The 17,191-nt window shown below is 35.3% G+C and overlaps 1 protein-coding gene across 1 annotated transcript in view; it reads right to left on the bottom strand.

Moving 5' to 3' along the window:
- Window positions 1-12,132: 12,132 nt before the first annotated feature.
- The window catches only part of LOC5564863 (organic cation transporter protein), a 130,822-nt gene continuing 125,763 nt past the window's right edge, over window positions 12,133-17,191 (bottom strand). The window contains exon 7 of the mRNA XM_021849156.1: window positions 12,133-13,088. Within this exon, the coding sequence (XP_021704848.1) occupies window positions 13,001-13,088 (88 nt within the window). The 3' untranslated portion in view covers window positions 12,133-13,000. The remainder of the gene's footprint in view (window positions 13,089-17,191) is intronic.

The following is a 17,191-nucleotide window of genomic DNA, read 5'->3' as shown; positions in this document are numbered from 1 at the left end:
TTCGAAAAGTGCTACTGTATGGGAAACTCTACAATAATCTTTAAATAAGCTTGAAACGGAAGGCCATGGAATAATTGAAATTAAAACGATGGGCGTGCCTTAGGAGAAAAAAAAAACAATTAATGGAAATCAAACAACATCAAATCGATCGGTTTCTTCCGTAATTTTTTTATATTGAAGCTTTCAATGTTAATGCCATATTTGATCTGAATGTTACCTAATGAAAAATTCCATTGATAGACACTTCATTTTACACAAAGTAAACAGTTTTATATGAAAATACTTCTCAATATATAAAAAAAAACTGTGATCAATTGTGTGATCAAATTTATAAGGATGATCAAAACACGGTTCATTTTTGTGTTTCACGGTGCGGAAATCTGTAGTGGGACTGATATGCGGTTACTTTTCCTTGTAGGACAATTTGACTTGCTGTTTTTTCCTACTTTTTCCGAACAAATGTCATTATTTCATTAGAGCAGTTGAAAGAGCATTGGAAGATATGTTGAAAACTGAATTCAACTAAATTTTGACGAAAATGCAGATGGGAAAATTGCATCGACACCAGACAGAACTAACCACAGATTTGAAAAATGTATGAATAATATTTGTGCTCTAATCTGTTACTACGAAAACATAAACCTTAGTACCTACTACTTTTGTAAGCCTTATTCCTGGCAACACGGCGATTTTGCATTCGACAATGCTGAAATCTTGAGCCTGTATTTGACAATGCTTATCGACTTGCATTCGTTCCAATTTGAAGCCCCACACAATGGGGCAGATCGCTGTTTTCGACGGCCAAAACCTCTAGTACTCTAGTTATGCACCCTAGAGGTTTGGTGTCTTCGACAAAGTGTTTTGAAATAACTTGTAACTTGAAATAACTATATTTTGTCACATTCAGATTTGATCTAGATAAGTGAAAACTGATCTAGATCAGTTTTATCTTTTGATAGGAGCGTCATAGCAAAAAACTTTCTTCTACAAAGTTGTTCATTGAGGCATTTTTGACATTTCTTCGGAAGACACTTACACTCTATCACTGACGTGGATTACGATATATGACAATTTAGTAAAAACAGTCGAAAAATCGATTTTGACCATTTTTTCATACAAAAAAAAAAATGTTAAAAAATATTTTGTCATCAAGTATCAGATGTTTAACTATAACAAAGTAAATTTACATCATTTACTAGCAAAATTTTCAGATTTAATTATGTTTTTGATAAAAACAGTCTAAAAATAGTGTTTTACAAAATCCAGGATAACTCATGAAGCGGCAGATGGCGGCAGCTAATTTTTTGTATACGTCTAGTCAAGAACATAAGTTTCATTGTCCCGAAGAAAGAAAAGTGGGGCCACGTGGGGCTTTTTTGTTGTTGTGGTTTGAAAACTTGATGAAAATATGCTAAAAAAATGCTTATATCTGAGAAACTTTTAATGAATTTATATTTTTCAAATGTATTTCTAAAACATATTGCATAGTAACGAAGTGATTTGAAAAAGTCATCACCAAACTGGTATCGTATAATATGGCTTTTATTAAACACAATACTATTACTCTAATAAAAATCAAAGGATAGATAGATAGGTAGATACACATATGGGAAAAAATATCTTGAATTCCGTTTAAAAGTTATTTGGGTATTTCAATTAACTTTTAAACGAAATTCAAGATAATTTATAGTTTAGAGATGACTTCTTTAAAACACTTCGTCAACATGCATGTATGTTTCAGAAATACATTTGAAAAATATAAATTCATGAAAAGTTTCACAAATATAAACATTTTTTAACATATTTTCATCAAATTTTCAAACCACAACAACAAAAAAGCCCCACGTGGCTCCACTTTTCTTTCTTCGCGACAATGAAACTTATGTTTTTGGCTAGTCGTATACAAAAAATTAGCTGCCGCCATCTGCCGCTTCATGAGTTATCCTGGATTTTGTAAAACACTATTTTTAGACTGTTTTTACCAAAAATATAATTAAATCTGCAAATTTTGCTAGTGAATGATGCAAATTTACTTTGCTATAGTTAAGCTTCTAATACTTGATGACAAAAAATGTTTTAATATTTTTTTGTATGAAAAAATGGTCAAAATCGATTTTTTGACTGTTTTTACTAAATTGTCATATATCGTAATCCACGTCAGTGATAGAGTGTAATTGTCTTCCGAAGAAATGTCAAAAATGTCTCAATGAACAACTTTGCAGAAGAAAGTTTTTTGCTAGAACGCTACTATCAAAAGATAAAACTGATCTAGATCAGTTTTCACTTATCTAGATCAAATCTGAATGTGTCAAAATATAGTACAAGTCATTTCAAAACACTTTGTCGAAGACACCAAACCTCTAGGGTGCATATCCAGAGTACTAGAGGTTTTGGCCGTCGAAATCAGCGATCTGCCCCAGTGTGCCCCAGTGACGGAATGTTAAATATACAGTATAATATCCAAAGGAAAAAAAACTTCTCACCTTCCATCAACCCTACTAAATCAGACCGGATCAGACTACCACAAATTCTTACATTATAAAAAAGCCGTTTCTCTAGCAGCCAAGATCGGAGTCCATGAATCACAAGTAAATTGGTAGGTAGTGTTTGTTAGTTGATCTGAGCTGATCGGTAAGTACCAAGGCGAGACATGCGTTCGATTCGAATTGTTTCGGTTCGTTATAGGAGGAACGCCGAGATGCAGTTGTTTTACCAACACTTAAGTACTAAATGCGCCTCAATCATGCTCTTTCAGGGTTCAGGGCGGAGCGCTTCCCGCTCGAAACCAGGTGTCCTCATTGCGGATCACAAGACTTGAAATCCGCAGAGTGATGGAGACGTGGGGCCCAGCTGACCGTAGTAGTGAATTTTTTTCGACTACTCAGAGCACACGATCCTAACATGCAAAATTGGTCAATCGGTAAAGAAAGTTCTCAGTTTATAACTGTGGAAGTGCGCATAAAAACACTAAACTGAAAAGCAAGCTCTGTCCTAGTTGGGATGTATCGCCAGAAAGAAGAAGAAGAAGATGATGAATACATCTTATGGAAAATTGCAAATGAGGCACCTACTCATATCATCGAGTGTGATGTTTGGTTGGATGTAGCTGAAAGTGTTATGATTGGTTGATTGATCAGTTTGTGATTTTGTTCGACCTGAATCGTTTATCTGGGTAAGGTCTCAACATCATCCTTCCACATTTATTGAACACTCAAAATTGAAGCGAATTGTTTAGCGGTTGATTAGAGTCTCTTTCATTTTCAATAAATTTCAATCAAATTGTTACACGGCATCAATCTACGTTCAACTAATGAATTCGAAGTCTGACTATTATTTTTGGAATCGAATGTATGGCGGTTGACGCATAGGTAGGAAAGCGCTCAAAGACAACACTAAAATAAGCCCCACTAGAGCGGAACGATTTTTTAATAACCAAGATTTGCACTGGAATGGTTGGCATGCGCAACGATCACCGTACTGTACCTACAACCCAGTGCAGTCTACTTCCTTTGCATGTTTCGTTAATTTAGTTTGCTAAATTGTGTCCAACGGCTATTGAATTGAGGAAAAATTAAACAAAATACTTAATTTATGATTATATGAAACATAAGGCTCTATCGTATGATTTTACGGTTATATTGATAGAATAACCATATAATAATAAATGAATATTTTGTCAATGCGTATCATACTCTCGTGCTGTGAGTACATTCTTTATGCCCTCGGAAGTTTTTAAAACTACTAAATGGTATACAGTACTTTTTAGTGCTCTTTTTATACCTGTCGATCCTAGTTTGGACTCGAACCTTCGATTTTTGATTTGACCCGTTAGCGAAAGCTAGCAAAGGTAATATTTCTTGGACACCGTCCCCAAATTCACAACTTTCTTCCAAAAATGTGGGGTTTAATACTGTCTCTGAACGTGACAAAAAGGATGTTTCTTCGAGATGCGCGCTTTCTTTCTAGGGTTAAATAATAAATGTTGATAACTGCATCGAAATGTGCAATCATTTTGACACTTTAGACAAATTTTTCGAACATCAAATCGAAGCAGCCTCTTTGATTCATGTAAGGATACAAAGAATGCCGTCAATCGTAATCAGTTGTTCCGAATTTTAAGGATTTAGGAGGAGACCTTGAACTCCATTAGAGAAATCAAGCTTTCTTCCCAAATAACAAAGAATATACACTGCCGCATTTTGCCGGAAACTCTTAAAGATCGCGAACTTCCTCTCAAACATCTTGAAGAGAAGAAGCACACACTTATGAGGACAAAACTGAACGTTTGCTTAAGGTTGTCTTCAAAGGTCTCTCAAGTGACCAAAAGTCACCTGAAGAGATCAAAAATGGAATAAATGATTTACTAGGGCTTAGTCCAAGTAAACATTATGAAACAGAGAACTCAATCTGGCAGTCGTTAAAAGGGCTTTCTCAAGAATATTATTTAGTTCACTTTAATAAAAGTGATCCAAATAATATTAAAGCTTTAGAAAACGCAAAATTTATGTTCGATGTCCGTGTGGCATGGGAACATTCCCAGAAACCTCCATTTCCAGACTACCATTCAGTGCCGTCAGTGTCAAAAGTGGGGTCATGGTACCAAATATTGCCGCATGGATGCTAAATACATGATTTACGAAGGATTTTCTCGCGCTAAGGACGCCTGTCATGTGAAGGAAGATACTAAGAAGTCTGTATGCGTAAATTGCGGGTACAACGATGTGTCTAACTTTTGCTCTTCTCGTAAACGAATCGTCAAAGCTTGTACCAAGAAGATAAACGGTAACGTATTGCGTTCCCGGAATTCCCCGAGTAGAATATCTAACAATGTTCATTATTCAGTTAACGATCGCTTGCTTAAGAATCATACCCATCAGGTAAATTATAATCATGCTCATACAAATTAATTCGAATCTTTTTAATTTCTATTGGATTTACCCAAGGAAACTCCTATGCGATATTGCAGTAGGCAGTTTCAGCTCCTCCCCTTCAAATTGTCTTCCTATAAACAACCGTTCCAATTGTTTCAAATCCTAGCATAGCATAGCATAGCATAGCATAGCATAGACTGACTGTACATGTCAATGGTTGCAACTCCGTGATTGATCGGAACTGGTAAGAATTGCACTAGGATCCAAATGAATAAGGGATGGGAGTTTCCGCTTACTCTCGAAGTGCAATTTTAGCAGATCTAATATTATTGATTAATAAAGGCGCCGGCCAAGTCCTTACAGTCAGTTGGGATGTTGGGGTGTAATGATTGTTGCTTCTAGAGACCGAGAATACCTCTGCATCTCCACAATCACCACGGTGTTTATTAGTGAGGGAGGAAAAGATCTGGGAGCCACCTTTGGTCGGTGATGCGATCCATGGACAAGGGGGAAAATACGACTTATACTTAAAGCTAGTTTTGTATTTTTGTCTCGAGAAGTTTTTGGTAGAAGATTTAAAAAATACGTCAACATCCGCATTGTCGAACAAATCAAAAGATATTTTTAGTAATTTCAAAAAGAGAAAGATATATGTATCTTGATGCCGATGCTTGTAATGACGAACCATACAAAGTTTGTTTGAATATTACATAAAAGTAATGCTTTCTTGAAAAATGTGTTGTCAAAAGCATGAAACGAGCTCACAAGTTGATAATCCGTCCTCGACTGAACACGAATATATTTTCGCACTCACTCAGCGCGGACAGCAAAACTTCTCGGCGTCCCGAAAACGAACCGTATTGCTTGGGCTTTTCGAAGCACTGCCCAGCAAAACGCGCGAAACTAAAAGCAAACTCCCGGTGACCCGAAAACGAACCATCTTGCTTGGGCTTTCCAAAACACCGCCCGAGAGAAAAAAATCATTCCGGCGACGCACAAACTGAACTCGCTTGCTTGGGCTTTCAGAAGCACACTGCCCGGCGAATCTAAAACCGAGAAAAAATCATTCCGGTGACGCACACACCGAACTCGCTTGCTTGGGCTCTCAGAAGGACGCTCTTTGGAACACACTGCCCAGCATAAAGGGAAAAACCGAGAATTCCGGCGACGCGCAAACCGACGTCGCTTGCTTGGGATTTCGGAACACATTCCGTTTCAATTGTTTCAAATCCTATGCCTCTGCAGACAAATCCAATTTGGTCTCTTTATTAACAGATTATCCGAAAATGTACCTACTTCTAGTAAATCATCTTCCTCTGTTTTTGGTTTTTCAACTGAACAATTGAATCAAATGATTGATACAATGTTCAAAACCACTACTATGGCTGAAGCAGATCAAGTTGATGTAAAATTGTTATTGGAATACGTTTCTTTATGGATCCAAATAATGATTAAATAATGATTAAATATTTTATCATTCATAGACGTAGAAAACATTAGAGTTTCCGAATTTCCCGGGATTTGAATTCCCGAAACGGGAAATAAAATTTTAATGTCACGGGAATTCCCGTGTTCCCGGGAGTTTATAAAAAATGTGAAAACAAAGCAAATTTGAAGCATTTTTTTTGGAAAATCCTTGTATATAATGTTTAACATCCGTAGATTATTGATAAAGAGAACCTTTTTTAAGTAATTTATTCATATTTCTCCAAAAAAATCTCTTGACTTCATTTTGAACAAGAGGCTTTAAAACAAAAAAAAAAAAATATAAATTAAAACTAGCTGGGCTCAAGTGCCAGATTGCTTGACGAAGCAAAATCACATGTTGATAATATAAAATTCTGATATACAGCAATTTCTCCCTTACTCGATATTTTGTATCTCGATATGGAGTTAGAGAACCATAGTATAAGTTGATTTTCATGGCTACCTCGATGGTCCCTTGGATCGCAGTTGTACTGATTTTGTGTTCTTAAACGTAGATTGGAGAACCTTGTACCATTTAATTCCGCTTTAAATGTTTATCTTTGACAGATACGCGTATTTCGACTACCACTTGCAGTCTTCTTCAGTGTCAGTTACTCGAATCCACGATGTGTGTGGATACGAGTAACTGACACTGAAGAAGACTGCAAGTCGTAATCAAAACACGCGTATCTGTCAAAGATAAGCATTTAGGGGGAATTAAAAGATACAAGGTTCTCCAATCTACTTTAAGTTTCTCTATTGAGATCTGCTCAGAGGATTTGAATACATTACAGATAGATAGTAGATTTATCCTAATGCTCCCAAAACTCAACTTATAGTATTCCCAAATAAACCAAAAGCTCTTTATTCAAAACCTTCAAGAGACCATGTTGTCACGATAAGAGGAGTTCCCATAAAATGGGTAAAATAAAATTAAGTATGTAGAGCTCATGCTAGATAAAAATTAAACTTTCAAAAATCACATTGAGACCATTCAAGCCAAATATATAAAATAACAGAAAATCATAACTTTGTCATAAGAACAAGATTTTAATCTTTAAACAAATTCACAGGCGGGCATGTTGTATGCTGTTACAATAAAGGGGAACGTGGGGCTAGATGAGCACCCGGGGCAAGATGAGCACCCCTTATTTGTGTCGTTCTTACCGAAGTTTTTCAAAAAATATTTGAGGTTCTGATGAATATCATTAAATTGATATGACAGCCATACATTTCAACCAAAAAATCAACAACACAACGTAAATAATGTCAAAAATACATAGTTGTCCAAAAATTTACCTTTTCATACAAGATTTGATCATTTAAGGTGATTATAGAACGAAGCCACACCTCAAATTTTCAATAACACAAGACTTGAGAACCAAACAGCGCTCCGCGTTGAAATTTTATCCCATTGGTCACCACCAGGAAGCAAGCAATTTGATTGATTTTTAACGCGAATTGTTGTCAGATACTCCAGTCTCGTGCTCTTGAAACTTCAAGGTTTGGCTTAAATCACCTTAAAAGTGATATTTTTGTTGCGTAAACAAATTCATTCATATGTTTTTTGCCGTATAGTTAGAACCGTTGCCGTATAGAACAATCATCTGGAGCAAAACTTTTATCGAATTACAAAAAATGTTTCAATTTTTTTGATTACATTAATAAGTTTGCACCTTTGGGGCAAGATGAGCACCGTGTTCAAAATTAAGTAAGAGAGCGAAATTATAGAACCACATTTAGCTGTGGGCTTGACTAACGGTATCCGCTTTGGACAAAACTATTTTTCTAAAAAATAAATTAACAAACAATAAATTTGATCGTTTTTTAAGTGAATTCTTAGTAATTTATTATTTTTTTATAAAAGCTCAAAAATTTAAGCTAGTTGAAAATAAATACCATTAGACATTAAAGATAATGTCTTCGGATATTACAAGTATTGAAAAATAATAGTTTTCTTTATTTAATTTCATCTTTTTATGGGGGTGCCCATCTTGCCCGGAATATTTCAAAAATACCGATGATAAAAAAGCTATTTTTTACGTGTTATTTAGAAAATTATTTATAACTTTTTGAAACTTTTAATGGTTGGAGGTCAAAGTAATAATGTAAAAGTTGAGGATGGTTACCAATTTCTTAAATCTTAAATCGCGTTTATCCTTAGGGTGCTCATCTTGGCCCACCTGACCCTAGACTTGCTGTTATAATACCAAAAAGAAAGCTCTATAGAAGATTAAAAAAAAAAATTGAAAATGATCCTGAAGCTCCCACCTTCATATAGTACTAATGAGTTACATGAATATCCAATGTTGAAACGTTGGAACAAAAGTCAAATAGATTAATTGATAATTTTAGCCAAAAATTTTTGCAATCTTCTATTGCCATCAATAATGCGTTATATATTAAGGCCTGTTCATTTAAGAAAGTGGACACGTGTTTTTTACAGTAAATTGTTTATTTTCGAACAAATTCATGAGTTTACCTAAAATACATGGAAATCAACGTAATTTCGACCAAATTCACATAAATTTGAACATTTATTGAGCATTGCTGGAGGATGCTTTTACTTTTCTCATTATACCTCCCATAAGGTTCTGCACAACTTTTTTCGGAACTTTTCGTTGTGCTGCTGTTCGTTGTGACCACATTTTCTTGAAAAAATCGATGGAGCTTGCTTCTCTTCCATCCTTCTTAAGATGTCGTTTGATTATTGCCCAATATGTTTCAATGGAGCGTAGTTCTGAGCAATTTGATGGATTCGATCATTTTTCTACAAATTCGACTCTTTCCTTCTTGAGCATCTCCGAAGTAGCTGAAGCAAAGTGAGCCGATGCTAAGTCTGGCAAAAACAATGGAGGCATGGTATGCTTTCAGTAGATGGGCAGAAGCAATTTTTTAATGCATTCAGTTCTGTAATTTTCGCTGTTGATTGAACCCGTCGTGAAATATGTAGTATTTTCATACTGCAGGAGCAAATTGCTTGCCATAACAAATCATTTTTCCCAAATTTTTCTGTTGGGATGTATCGTACGTCGTCAGATATATCTGTTTTGGCCAAAGCGTTGAAAAAATTCAATTTGGACACTTCGCGATTTTAGCCAAATCTCGGAACGACAGTTTTTCTGTACACCATTTGTGCAGAAAAAAAATGCGAGTCGCCATGTCAATTCAACCCATCGCTTGGAATTTATATTTTTTTTATGTCAACTTTTGTCTGCTGTCAAAATAAACACTTGGGTACACACTGAAACAAAATTTTATTCGTTTTTATGGGATTTTCACACCAAAATGTTAATGTTTAGGTGTCCACTTACTTAAATGAACAGTCCTTAGGTTAAGTTAATTGAAAGAGTTTTTTTTTCTCTTATAAGCAGGTGAAATCAACTCATCTGTAAAAATTCTGAACTGCCACGGCAAATGAAATGTAATATGTTTTCAAAAATATTAATAAATGTATAATTTAGTTTTACCGAATTGGGATGATATTGTTTTCAAACACCGAACACCTAGATATAAAAATTGAATGTAATGATTGAAATGAGACTAATATAGGAATTAAAAAATGTAATGGTCAAAGTAATACTTATGAAGGACAAAAAAGACTGCTCAAAAGCTTCTATGATATCGGATTTATTCAATATTATTTATTTATTTATTTATTTTATTTTTAACTAAAATTTTGAAAGAGGGAAAAACCCCTTTGAGTGATTTCAATTGGAAATCTTTCTCAAAGAGGCACAAAACCTCTTTATCTTTTCAATAAACGTTACAAATCAAACTTAAAATTAAAGGCTCACACGGTAGTAAACCATAACAGAGCCGTAATCTTGAAACATAACAATCAGCGTTAAGTAAGGAGAGTCATCGAAAACCTGAGGGAGAGAATCAAAATCGAATCCAACGTGGCATCTGAAAATAAACGTAAAACAAAGAGTATCAAACCAAATATGAGATCTCATTTATAAACTGAAACAAAAGTTTCATTAAAGGATACCATTTTGTACCAAGTATATCACGTACAGATACAGGAATAGGTAGACCCAAATTTACTATATTATTGATTAATTTATTTCTTGGAGTAATGAATTTGTCACACTGAAATACTATATGATCAATGTCTTCATAAAATTCCCCACAATCGCATAAATTTGAATCTTTAATTTTGATGCGATACAAATGGCTGTTACAATTATAATGATTTGACATCAATCTCGAAAAAGAGCAAATAAAATTTCTACTTGCTGGCATATTTTTAAACCATGGAAAATGTTTAACTTTAGGACAAATAGAATGACACCAACGTCCTTTGTCACTTGAATTCCAACACGTTTGCCAATCCAAAAGAGATTTAACTTTCAATTTTGGATGAAATTCAGAAGGTAGTACAATACGGCTGTAAGTTATTCCGTGATGAACACCAAATTTAGCTAACGTATCTGCCTGTTCATTACCATAAATTTTACAATGAGCAGGAATCCAAACAAATTTAATGAGAAATCCTCGAGAACTAAGTTCAAGTAATAATCTCTTCATAATTAATATAACATGATGAATTTTGAAGTTGAAATTAATTGTATTTAAAGCCTGTAGACAACTCAAACTATCCGAACAAACAATATAAATATTTGGTGCACAATCTTTAATTAAGTTACATGCAAAGTAAAGAGCAATTAATTCTGCTGAAAAAACAGAACAAGGAGATTGCAATTTAAAAAAAATGACCAGAAAATAAATTATAGACACCAAAACCTGCGATGCCGTCAATCAATGAACCATCAGTATAAAAAAAATTGTGCGGGAGTAATTCCATTGAATTTGCGCTCGAATAAAATGTTAGCAAAATGAGAATGGTGAAATTTTGGAATTTGTTTCATTTCATGGAATAGAGACAAGTCAATTAATGGTTTGTATGAATGAATGGAAATGTTTGAATTATAAAAGGCATACGAAGGAATTGGTTCAATATTTTCTGTAGAGCAATGAATGAAGGAATCTAACAGTTTGCTCGTAGGATTAATATCAAATAAAGATTTCAAAAAATCAATAAGAGGATGATTGTTTGAAAAACAATTCATAACTAATTTGCAATTCAATTCTTGAAAACGAATCTTTAATGGTAATATACCAGCAAGAACTTCTACTGATTGAGTATGTGTTGAATTCATAAGTTTCAAGCAAATCCTCAAGCAACGAAACTGTATTTTTTCCAATTTGACAAAATATGTACGTGTAGCGCTCCCAAATGTAAAACAACCATATTCCATTACTGAACGGATAGTAGTTTTGTAAAGTGTAATTAAATCAGAAGGATTTGCGCCCCACCAAGTCCCTGTAATTGTACGAAGAAAGTTTATTCTTTTTGAACAAACTTTTTGAATATATTTAATATGAGCATTCCAGTTCAGTTTAAAATCAAACCAAATACCAAGATATTTATATTCATCAACTTGTTCAATTTCAATACCATTTAAATATAAATGTATTGAAGAAGTCAAATATTTTCTCGAAAATATTATATATTTTGTTTTTTGAACAGAAAAAGAAAAACCATTTTCATGAGCCCACATATCAATATTGTTCAGGGCACATTGCATAAAATGTCTTATAATTTCTCTATTTTTGCCACTGATAGAAATGACATTATCATCAGCAAATTGTAATAAATAACATCCATTAGGAATAATTGAATTTATTCAATATGTAAGTATAAATTTGTGTTTGAATAGCTCATTCTTAATCTAAGTTTTTGGATTTCTTTCTTTTGATCTTCAGGTAAAACTCAATTACGTTAACATGTTTGATGAACGATCACATTTATATTTATAGTAAAACAGATTCTCAATCATTTACATCAATAATATTTTATATCTACAACAATAAAGTCTAACGACGTGATACACTATATAAGCTATACTTGGCATCCGTAATACTTGAGTGCATCTCATAATCCTAGGCAGTAGCCACTAAATTCATTATTGTCTCCAGTTTTTATTTCTTAGCTCCGGCTCAGTAGTTCGCGAATTGCTTGTGCAGCTAGAGCGCTCTAATGCTTTAGTTGTTCATGTAATACTGGTGTAGGATGGATGACCCATCAAGGAAAGAAAAAAAAAAAACACTTATTTTCGAAGAACCAGACTAAAGTCTGCCCCATGCAATGCTACACCTCTGTCTAAATAAAAAAAAAAGTGAGCAGAGCACATGTACTACCTTTTGCTGTAACATACATCCTACTACATTGGCACCCTCGTAACTGCACTACAAACGCTACAACATAACGGCTAATAGCTAATTTAGTGATAAACCGATCCGCGAACACCCATCCACGCAGTCACTCGCTTCACGTGCACCTGTCTCCGTGCTTCAGCCCTCCAGTCAGTGGACAATATTGGTTTGGAACCAGCCCTTCTATGACGGACATAGTACGAGGAGCTTACCCACCATTATTGTCCGTTATGCTTCGTCCGTCCTAATCACACTAAAAATTAAGTTTCTTGTACTCTGTCATCAATCGGCAACCGAATGTCCAGAACCCCCTCCCTCCCATACAAATGTGATTTATTTTCCACTCGGCATGAGGTCTCTGGCAGGGGAGTCGGCAAGACACATGCGATTCGTAGCTCTATATACAATTTCGGTCCCACAGTGCGGCAGTCACGCTCTTCTCACAGAAATATGCTCTCGTTTTGAGCGAATCCGATGTTGCTCAGTCCATTTTCCACGTTGTCCCGGGGGAAGTGTTTGTCGATGCGCCTGAAAGTAGATACAAGTGAGTAATCATTGCGTTTGAATGAAGGCGCAAAGAGCTAGAGCACTGTTGTAGTTGGGTTAGTCATTCCATGTGATAACATGTAGGGGGAGCTGCCCCAGTACCGGACACCTAAGCCGCTAAAATCATTTTTGTTTGTTGCGGTTTTGTTATCCGTTTATAATAAAAAAAACCTTTTTGTAGCGTACAACAATAAATTTGCATATAAAAATACGAATTTTGATAATGAAATTTAATTATGTATTATAGTACCGAATTGACCAATATTAAAAGGTGGCACCAAATATCGGACACAATCTGAAAATGTCTTGAATTCTGTGGTTTGGTTCATTATTGAATATTTTTACTCCAGAAATGGTATTTCATTGTCAATTTTATGCATTTGCAACATTTACAAGAATAATTAGACTTATACTTAGTGTGTAGGACATTTTACGATGTTCTGAAGAACCATTCCGACTTCTTATTTTTAATGCATGTTTGATACCATGAGCGATGAAATCCATGACAAATTAATGTATTTTGAGACACTGATGCAAAAATTACAAGACATCATGCAACAAATCAAGCTGTCCGAAACTGGGGTACAGGAGGTGCTGGGCCAAAACTGTAGTTTGTCCAAATTTAGTACAAATATGGTGCAAAATACATTCATATCTTTAAAATGTGGTTGAATTCGAGCATGCTTGCGTGACCCAAATTATTTTTCCGAGTTCAAAACCATTATTAATTAAGTTCAAATTTAAAGCGATATAACATTTTATAGATTTGATGTTTACTTCGTTTCGCGTTTTTTTTTAATTCGGCTGGTGAAGAATTTGATTCGGCAGATGGCGCTATGCCACGTGCAAATGTGTATGATGTGGAAACATGTTGTTAAAGTGGTCAATGGTCAATGGTCTACTTCTGATTGACGACATGAAATAAATAAATAAAGTGATAAAAGTGTATTTTTCTTTTCATTTGAAAGATCTGTTCTTTAGATTTTCCCGTTTCAGGAGTTTACAAGCCTTCTTCAACTTCAGATTCAGGGTATATTCAAGATGATGAAATTATAGTTTCTTTCGATGTTAAAGCATTATTTCCTAGTTCTTTTGAAAGAATGGCTACTAAACCAACATAATGAGTCAATTTGGAAAAACAAAGTTCGGTACTACAGTGATACCTCCATGAGTCGATGTTCCATGACTCGATATCGACTCATGGAAACATACTAAAAACAAAATTTCATGGTTACTATGATGGTCCCTAGAAGCAGCATTCCAAAGGATTGCTGTTCCATGACTCGATATTTCCACGAGTCAATGGTCCCTTCAATATCAACTCATGGAGGATTCACTGTATATCAAATTAACCCGATTTTGTATAGAATAGAACTATTTTAGCTTCCGTGGTAATTTTCATAATCAGACAAAAGGTGCACCAACAATAATGATGGTAATCCCTTGTCTCCGTTTTGAGCGCCAATTTTGAAAGCATTTCGAAAAAGAAAGATTTGTTACCAAAGCGTTGGTGGAGATATGCAGATGATGTGTTTAGCATTATCAAAAAGGATTGTTAGCCATAAATGTTTAAGCCTGTTTTAGCCGTTTGAAGTCATTTTAAGCTGTTTTTAATCGTTTAAAGCCGTTTTAGCCATTTAAAGTTGTTTTTTAGCTGTTTTGAGCCGTATTGAGCTGTTTAAGCCATTTTAAGCTGGTTTCCCAACTAACAATGTTAGCGCTATAAGCCTAAATTATTTGCTTTGTGCTGTATAACAGTTGAATCGAAGCTGCGAACGCAGCAAAAAATGAAAGCTGTCGAAAATAGAACGATTAGCGTTAATACAGCTGTAACGCAAACGTTTTGCAGCTACAAATCTTAGCTGAATAAATTTCGTCAGTTATCGCTTTTGCTGCTTTCACTAAGCTGTAACTCAACACCGTAAAATATAGCAACCTAATGATGTGGAATAAAACTCACCATCATTAATCCGGCTGCTTCTATACAATATGATTTGTTATGCTGCTCAATACATAATTAAGAAGCGCTTTGTCGTCAGTTATACAGCGAGCATACAGCAGTAAGCTGTAATACAATAACTTGTGGCGCATCTACTCAGCTTGTTGGATGTAAACATTGTGTTTGACGTTTCGCATCCTTTTACAGCCTGATGAAGTGGTGTAAGCGTGGCTATGACATCTTTTACGATCATTATAAAATATTGTGTGAACCGTTTTCGATGTAGAACAAAACGGTGTGTTTTCTTTGCCTTTCGATATAAACTGTGGTGGCAATAATGACAGCGTCGAGACTTATGGATGCAGAGATCGTGAGTTCGATTCCAAGCGGTGGCAGGTAACGTTGGGAACATTAAATTCAGATACTCATGATATGAATTCCGGAAGCTGTGAAACAGCTTGAAAATAATATTTAAACGATAATACAGCGAAGCTGTTTAAAAATTATTCAAAAGTTGCGAAATGGTTGAGAAAGCGCCTTCCGAAGATGTTACACAGCTACTTGTCGTATAACTGTCGAGATAGAGCAATCATCGGTATGAATAAGAGCTGCCAACACAGCTCAAAGGTAGCTGAGTAGATTCGCCAGATTTGTTGGTAAAAGGATCGCATAGAAGCTTTCGTTCGTATGTACAGCGCCTTTACTCAGCATAAAGCCGTAGAAAGAGGGCCTAGAGAATGTTTACATTTGCACTAAATGTTAGTTGGGTTTTAACCCCTTTACCGGCAGCCAGTGCTGGAAAAGTTCGCATCACGAAGCAGCTCACGAGTGTATACCAATGCATAACAAACATCACTGACTCGCGAACTGGCTAGGTGTGAGAAAGTCCGCACCCGCCTGCTCGGGAGAACATGTCAAAAGAAGTAGCACCAAGCTCGGGAACGCTTACTCGCTAGTAACCGAGCTAGATGTGATTTACAGGGGATGATTGAGATAGGCAAAATTTTGCCTAAATTCAAATGCTTATAACTTTATGAAAAATTGATGAAATTCGATGCATCTGGAAGCAGTCGACGGCAAATTTGGTCTAGTTTCAGGAACTTGCTTCGCCATGAATATTGGCCAACGGCCGCCGTAGATATTCCGGATTTTCTAAGGTCATGTCCAAATGGCATTTTTTCTATCGCTTGTATTTTTGTGTGGTGTGAAGTTGTATAGATGTTTACAATTTTCCTAGAAACTAGTACTAATTGGAAGTTGAATGCCGACGGACGCATTAAGATTCGTTGAAAATCTTCAAAAATATGACCATTCCCGTAAAACTGGTTCCGGAAAATATGGTCAGTCATGTTAGTATTACCAATCATGTAAATATTATTCGGAGCTATATGCAAGTGGAATCAATCTTCAAAATTATGCTTTCAGCAACATTTTTAGAATCATAAGATGCACTGAACACTCTTTAGTAGGTTCCAGGTGCCCTGGGGGAAGTGGTCAATTAGGAACATATCTGGAACCATATCAATATGGGCTGGACATCAAAATTCAATATTTTCAAAGGTGATACTTCTGGAAGCATTTTCAGCACCATCGACTGCCTTGGCCACTCTATAGTTGGTTCTAAATGCCCCGAGGAATGCACTATGGGCGGTTTCCATACAGACCGGCGGCCAAAAATATTTTTTTCATCTCACGTCGTATTTATGAGTTTTGTGATATAAATTTGATGTTTTATTTTCAAAAACAAGTTTTTGAGACTAACTTTTGAATAGGGCCTATAGCGAAATAATAAGTTTGCATAGGGGAAGTGGTGGTAAAATGAACAGGGGTGGTAAAATGAACACCGTGCCTTTTATCGAGTAAAAACAAATTTCGATGAATTTTTATCACGCATGGACGATTTAGAGAATAAATCTGAGTGTTCGAATTGATACGGAGGTAAATTGAAGTAAAAATGTCAACAAAAACTAAGATTTTAGAAAACCACGTTTGAAAATTAGAACTAACGTAACTTTTAGCTCGGAAGACTTGGGGTTTTTCAGTGAGGTGAATATCGTTATGATATGATGTCAAATTTGGTACCTTTAGAATTCTTTTTGAATGGGTTACAATCATTATTGGGTGTATTTTTGGTGGACCAATGAAA

This window comes from Aedes aegypti, chromosome 3, assembly GCF_002204515.2.
Source record: "Aedes aegypti strain LVP_AGWG chromosome 3, AaegL5.0 Primary Assembly, whole genome shotgun sequence".
Classification (NCBI taxonomy): Eukaryota; Metazoa; Arthropoda; class Insecta; order Diptera; family Culicidae; genus Aedes; species Aedes aegypti.
The sequence above is the reverse complement of the archived record's forward strand: the minus strand, read 5'-3'. Positions and strand labels throughout refer to the sequence as shown.